The sequence below is a fragment of the Hippoglossus stenolepis genome, chromosome 21, assembly GCF_022539355.2.
Source record: "Hippoglossus stenolepis isolate QCI-W04-F060 chromosome 21, HSTE1.2, whole genome shotgun sequence".
NCBI lineage: Eukaryota > Metazoa > Chordata > Actinopteri > Pleuronectiformes > Pleuronectidae > Hippoglossus > Hippoglossus stenolepis.
This window is the reverse complement of record NC_061503.1, coordinates 1,856,487-1,863,306: the sequence shown is the minus strand read 5'-3', so window position 1 is coordinate 1,863,306 and position 6,820 is coordinate 1,856,487. Positions and strand designations below refer to the sequence as shown.

The window sequence follows — 6,820 nt, the reverse complement described above, 5'->3', positions numbered from 1 at the left end:
TTCTCTTCTAAATTTATTTGGAAAGAGAAAGTGTAGAAAATGGGTTAAAAAGGTGATGATTCACTTGGAATAAAATGGTAAATGGATTGTACGTTGTATTTATATAGTGCTTTTCCAGTCATATTTAGCACTCGGAACCTTTACACTACAAGTCCCATTCACCCATTCATTCACACAGAACTTCTATATGCAACACTTTTTCACTTTTTCATCATAATCCATTCAATTTCAGCACAGCTGTCAGGGTCAATATCAGGTTCAATATGTTCAATATGTGAATTATGTTCCTGAGCTTGGGTTTCATCTTAATCTTCAGTTTCATCTTCTTCTTCCACGGGTGCTGGTAAAAGCCTACATAAGTTTTAGACTGTGCTTTTGGTTAAGAAATGTTAATGGTAAAACGTAGCCAAAATCTCAAGATAAGCAATTTAATCGGATTATAAACTATTATTAATGAGCTAGCTGAAAAATAGAACACTCCTGTTCTTTCCACTACTTGCATGATGGTTGAGCAATCAGATATGCTCTTAAATTTTAGTAGGGTGATTGCTATGCATGAGTATTCATTCTTAATTTAGAGCAACCTCTTCATTTCAACAGGACATCGATCCAGATGATGGGCGAACCAAAGGTGTCCTTTGGTTCGCCTGCCTCCCTGCACCTGCCTCCCTGCCCACTGTCAAACAGATGACATTTTGGGAAGAGTAAATTGTCCACACAGATCTTACAATGACAAATATTTGAAGGATAAAGAACAGTTGATTCATGTTTTAGATAAAAGATTGAACTACTTGTGTTTATTTATCATAATTTGTTTGTACAACTTTTATTGTTTGCAATTCTTAGCATGTAGAACTCCAAAATAGAGTTTTTTATGATTGTGAGAGATAATTATTTTAACAAAACTTAATTAGTTGGCACAATAAACATGAGATCGAAAGTTTTATTGCAGTAGGTTGCCTTGAATTTTTGTTAGTTTTTGTTTCCCCCAACTTTTTCCTATTTTTACAGTGATGACAAATTTGCCATAACAGCCAATGGAATCCGAATAATCCCTTAAAACTTCACAATATTGGCACAAAGTAATGAATCAAAGTTCCCTACTGAACTTTGGCAATAAACATTTGATTGTAATTAACAGATAACTAATTTGTGTCTGTTCGTGGAAGATATAAGGACAATAAAACGACCACATTCATTTTTATGGTAGAGGTTTTCTGCAGTGTTGGATATATTTAATATCTTTTAGGCTACATGACAAGATAAAAAATAAACCTGAGAACTTGTTAGTGTCCAATCCTGGTCAGTAGAGGGTGCTCTGTTGACACACAGCTTTGCACAGGTAAACCACAGATCTACTGTCACTTGGGTCAATTTTGTGTCAGATCATCTCAGGTCTCAGATCGTTTGTAATGACATATTACCCTTTGCATTTGATTTAGTGACCTCCAAGAAACACATATCTCTGTTACCTTAATGGTAATGTTGCATGTCACCATCATCCAAAATGCTACAAGCACAGAACAAGCCCTGTGATTATGGCTTGAATTATGGTTATATGCTGCAGGTCTATTGGACTTTGAACTTTGGACAACTGACATCTGTGGGAAGTGTGTCTTAAAGGAGTCTGGAATCTATTTATTATATGTGTTGTTACCATTTAACTATTAACTACGTTTTTTACCCACATTGACGAACTCATTAACACTGTGATGTCACATCAATCATCAGTGACATCACAGCAAATACAGTTTTAAGTAAATGGAAGAAGGACTCAAGGACAATCTATACAGTCTTAGTTAAAAAAACAGATGTGGTGCTAAGAGAATCCCACTTTGACCAGCTAGGCTTTATTCATATCACATGGAAGATGAGTACAATGACAAACTCAGTGCTGTCGTCCTGATGCCACCTCACTGGAACAGTTGCATGGGATGATTTATAGGGAGTACAGACTAAATAAACTTTGTTCTTCCTGGTCATTTTACCGAGGTGGTTGTTGGACGTTGTTGGACGTTTCCTTCAGGATGTATGGTCTCACTTTTCAACTGCGGTTGGTCAAGATTTAAGCAACACAACTAATTGTTTCAGTTTAATAAAAAAGAACCCTGTTTGTGTTGAAATAGAACATTTTCACAACATTACCCACATGCACAAGAAGCTAACTTCTCCCAGGTACCAAACCTGCCTGAACAAAAAGACAATTCAAACATCAGCCCTGGAGTTCAATGGCCTGTGTGGCCTTCCCCTCTGCAGCTCTGCTTCCTCCCCAGGACCCCTGGGAAATGTAGTCTCCATGATATGCTGACCATCTTATATATCTAATCTTTTGAGTATGTTGGTTTATGCTCTAATCGTGTACAATCACAGAAATGTGTCTGTCATAGTCTGATCACACAGTGCTCCACTTATCATGGGAATGTTAATGAGACGTAGAGATGATACTTCCGGATAAAACTACATATCCCAGGCTGCTCTTGGCCTCCTGCGCATGCTCAGTGAACACGAGAGAGGGGAAGACGGTGGAAAATGACCACGGGGAGGCTCTCATCTGGGGCTGGAATCAGACGATATCACAATGAAACACGTCTTCATTTAATAAAAACAACACCCTCGTCTGCCGTGAGCGTCCACCGAGCTGCCCGGGAGGGAACCTGCTGACGCTGGAGGCTTCACGGGCTCTGAATCCTCGTGTTTGCGTCGGGAGCCAGGGACACGCCGATAACCGTTAGTTGTCCTCACCCGCAGCCAGAATGCCGCGGGACAACAAAACTCCTCTGATCCAGAAGATAGCGAAGCAGGCCTTCGTCACCTACCGGGGCCTCAAGTCTTCGGCCGACGTGGCGGACACGCAGGGCGAGCTCATCTCGCTGGTGACCGCGGTGCGGGCGGCGGACCTGAAAATCGCTCCCCGGAAAAGCAAGCCGAGCTCCGGGGCGGCGGGGCTCCAGAGCCCCCCGGTCACCTACATGCACATCTGCGAGACGGAGGTGTTCAGCATGGGGGTGTTCCTGCTGAGGCCCGGCGCCTCCATACCGCTGCACGACCACCCGGACATGAACGGGATGCTCAAGGTCTTTACGCCGCGTCAATGTCTGCTGTGTTGTGGCTCCACACGATCTGTCTGTTAGGCGACGTGTGGTGGAAAGGGTTAAAAAGCCCAAAGTCTGAGGAGTGGGACCATTTCGTTAGCTTCAGGGAACTCTTCTCACGTGAAGTTGTGCTGTTTGACTCTGTGACCTTTGCATTTCTGCTCAACACCGAGTTGTTTATATCATATCAGAGCACACGTGTGTCTGATCCTCCCTGACATCCGTGTCTAGGGGTCACAGATGTGTGCAGACAGTTCCACCTAAAGACCACCTTTTAATGCACACGTGCACACAAAGCTCCAGCAGCTTCACTGTTTGTCATTTGTTTTTGGTAATTTGTTTAATTTTGCATTTTTTCCCTTCTGTTTGGAAGTCGCTTCACAGGAGTATGAAATCAACCCAGTGGTCTCATGGTATCAGTTTGATTTTGTGGCATTGCCCTTGAAGGCACACCGTTGAGAGCAGGCTTTTATATCAGTTAAAGGGATAGTTCACTGAACAAACAAATTCATTCGTTATCTACTCGCCACTGTGCCGATGGAGGGGTGGGTGAAATGTTGGAGTCCACAAAACCCTTCTGGAGCTTCGGGGGGTAAACAGCGTTGCAGCCAACTCCAATACAATTGAAGTAGATGGTGACCGAAGCTTCAGACGTAATATAACAACATAACATGCCTCCATACTGCTCATGTGGTGCGTTTTTATGTTTTTTCTGTTGTTTTTTTTTTTACGTTTTGAAGAGTCGGTCACCCTTTACTTAAATTGTATTGGAGTTGGCTGTTCACCCCTGAGACTCCAGAAGTGTTTTGTGGACTCAAACCCCTCACCCACCCCTCCATCCGCATAGTAGTGAGTGGATAATGACTGCATTTCAATTTTTTGGTGAACTATCCCTTTTAATGTGCTCACATTGTGCATATAGTATTCTTCATAGTATAGTAAAGTGCTGCTAATAGATGCACTGTATGAATGTGTGTGTGAATGGGTGAATGTAAAACTGTACTGTAAAGAGCTTTGAGTGGTCATCAAGACAAAACCATTCCTATGCACGTGGTTTGTCATGTGACTTACGCCCTGTCCACACTGAAGGCCTGCTCCAACATCATGGGGAATATCGTGGGTCAAAGTTCACCAGAGTTGAACTCCCCGCAAAGCCATTCTGGGATTTGCCTCGCCATAGGAAGCAAATGTTTTATTCGCCTCCTCGCACACACAGATTGGAAGTGAGAGAAAGGCGAAGGTTGGCCACTGCTACATTTGCTCATGTGTGAGCAGGCCACATGCAAACCAACTTCCCTCTGTGTTTGGGCCTCTCATCCACATGCAAACATTGTTTTAAGTCACTAAAACAGAGATTTTTTACAAACGCCTTCCAAAGTGCAGATGATCAAATACTCCGCTCTCTGTGTATCCATGTGTACATTTTAATTGGAGCATTTGGGAAGCGACATTTGCGACAGCTTACTTAGCGCATGCCCCATTTTTGCTTTGTGAAATGAGCACTAGAAACAACAATAATAATAACAGCGGCTATATATACGTGTTTCTCTACGTTTTGGTTAGCACTGTTAGATCCAATTTCAAGTTTGCAGCCAAATTTTGCATCACTGTGCCACATTACCGACATTGGCAGGCGTTGAATTCTTGAGCCACAGTGTTTTCCTCCAATATTTGACTGATCGTCGATATTCTTTATCAAGACCTACGGGCCTGGCTTTAGTGTAGAAAATATCTGTTTGAGAAATATCTGCAGAAGTCTTGAGAAGATATTAATCAGACACTAATAAATCTGAAACTCCTGTGTCCTGTCTCTGGTTCAGGTTCTCTATGGGAAGGTGAGCGTCCGCTGCTTCGATAAACTGGAGGATAACTTGACTGACAGCTCCGTCCCACCTCATTTTGATCCTCCACTGGCCCCGCTTCAGACGGCCTCCCTTTGGCGCTCCACCCTGCGATCAGTCGCTGAGTACTCAGAGAACAGCGGGCCGTGCCTCCTCACTCCTCTGAGGGATAACCTGCACCAGATCGACGCAGTGGAAGGGCCAGCTGCTTTCCTGGATATCCTGGCACCGCCGTACAATCCAGATGACGGGCGGGACTGTCACTACTACAAAATCCTGCAAACTGTGGCAGACAGGGAAATGGATGGCAAGAGAAACGAGGAGCAGCAGGGAGAGGAGAAGGAGAAAGAAGAGGAGACGTGGCTTCTTGAAGTCCCTCAGCCAGAGGACTTCTGGTGTGGCGGGGAGCCCTATCCAGGCCCTGCAGTTTCTATCTGAATGATCACTGCAGCCTATTGCAGTCCGAATGTTGCGATGCCCGTCCATCCACAACTGTGAGCTGTGTTTAACCCCCTTCCACACAAAGGTCAAACATGAGGGTCACTATTACCTGGAACTCAAAGAGCATGAGTGCCTTGCTAAAGGATGCTACAGCAGGGCAGAAGCTTACAGACACAGGGGCTGTGAACTTTGACACCCCACCTAGAAGAGGGACCACTGCACCTTCCTCCACAAACTTAAAATAACTGTGTCGCTACTGGTACAAGTTTTGACAGCAGAAATCCACTTTCCAAATGAATGAATGTCATCAGCCTGACGTCATGTCAGTGGTGGGGTGTCCCCAGGGTCTCTGATTTGTGCCCTCACACATGATGTCTGTCTGTACTGCAGAGGACTGCCACATTGTGTCTTAATGCCAAAGCCCGTAACTCCAGTCACCTGGCTTATTTGTGAATACTGAATGTATGCTTCTTTATTAGTGCCATTTTTATTGTACACACTAATTTCTTCTTCCAAAGTGCACACATCATATATATATTAAATATATATACTTTAGCTCTATTTTATATGTGTTTAATTTATTCCAGTTGACATGGTTCCTACACAGGTCTGGACAGTTACGGGAACAAGCTGATGTTCAGCTCATTCTACATATCTGGTCATGTGTTGTCATTTCAGCTCATGTAATTGAATCCAGTGATTTGACGTATGTGATGCATCACATTAAAGACAGAGTGAAATCTTTCAATCCAGTCTAAAAGTAAAGTTTTACATTTTACAGAAGGAAGCTGTGTTAGGGAACATGAACATTTTCATGGTGTAAAGCAACACACTTCTTCACTACCTTTTTACATGTAGATTGATTAACATTACATCTTCCCTGTCTGTATGTTACATAACTGAAGTTACACTCTTCTGCCCTCGGTTAGACTCAGGTCTAAGTGCCAGTTTATCCATGATTGTCTTACTCTGATGAATGTACGTGCAACAATAAAGTAGATGGAAATTCTCGTCGTGCGTCAACTGTCATGGTGTGTCTCATACCACTCGTCCTAAGGTGTCACTTTTTGATATTTGTAAATCCAGAAAATGTTTCCCCCGCCACTCGTGCACATTTTGTCTTGTAACTCACATTTTGATACATAAACCAGAAATAAGCTGCGAGAAGGGAATCTGTTAAGTGTTGTTACATTTCTGAAGTTCAACAAGTATGTCTGATTCTCCTCAGTTCTCGTGAGATGAGCTCTCTCAGATAGAGCGTCAGTGGCATCAATGATAGAGCTGTTCTGTGTTTAGGGAGCCGGCGTGACACTATCACTGCCTTGGAAGTGGCACACTGAAATGGAATTCACCCTTCATCTGTTCCTGCTGTGACACTGAAAAGGGACTGTTTACCGAGTAACTGCAATGACCACATTCCTTAATTTCACAATTTAGTTGTCTGGG

At 43.2% G+C, this 6,820-nt stretch overlaps 1 protein-coding gene across 1 annotated transcript; it reads left to right on the top strand.

Moving 5' to 3' along the window:
* The first annotated feature begins 2,496 nt into the window (after positions 1-2,496).
* adoa (2-aminoethanethiol (cysteamine) dioxygenase a) lies at positions 2,497-6,384 on the top strand. The gene is made up of 2 exons (XM_035146675.2): positions 2,497-3,074; positions 4,913-6,384. Exons 1-2 carry the CDS (start codon positions 2,754-2,756, stop codon positions 5,369-5,371), a joined length of 780 nt encoding a protein of 259 aa, XP_035002566.1. The 5' UTR covers positions 2,497-2,753; the 3' UTR covers positions 5,372-6,384.
* Positions 6,385-6,820: the final 436 nt, after the last annotated feature.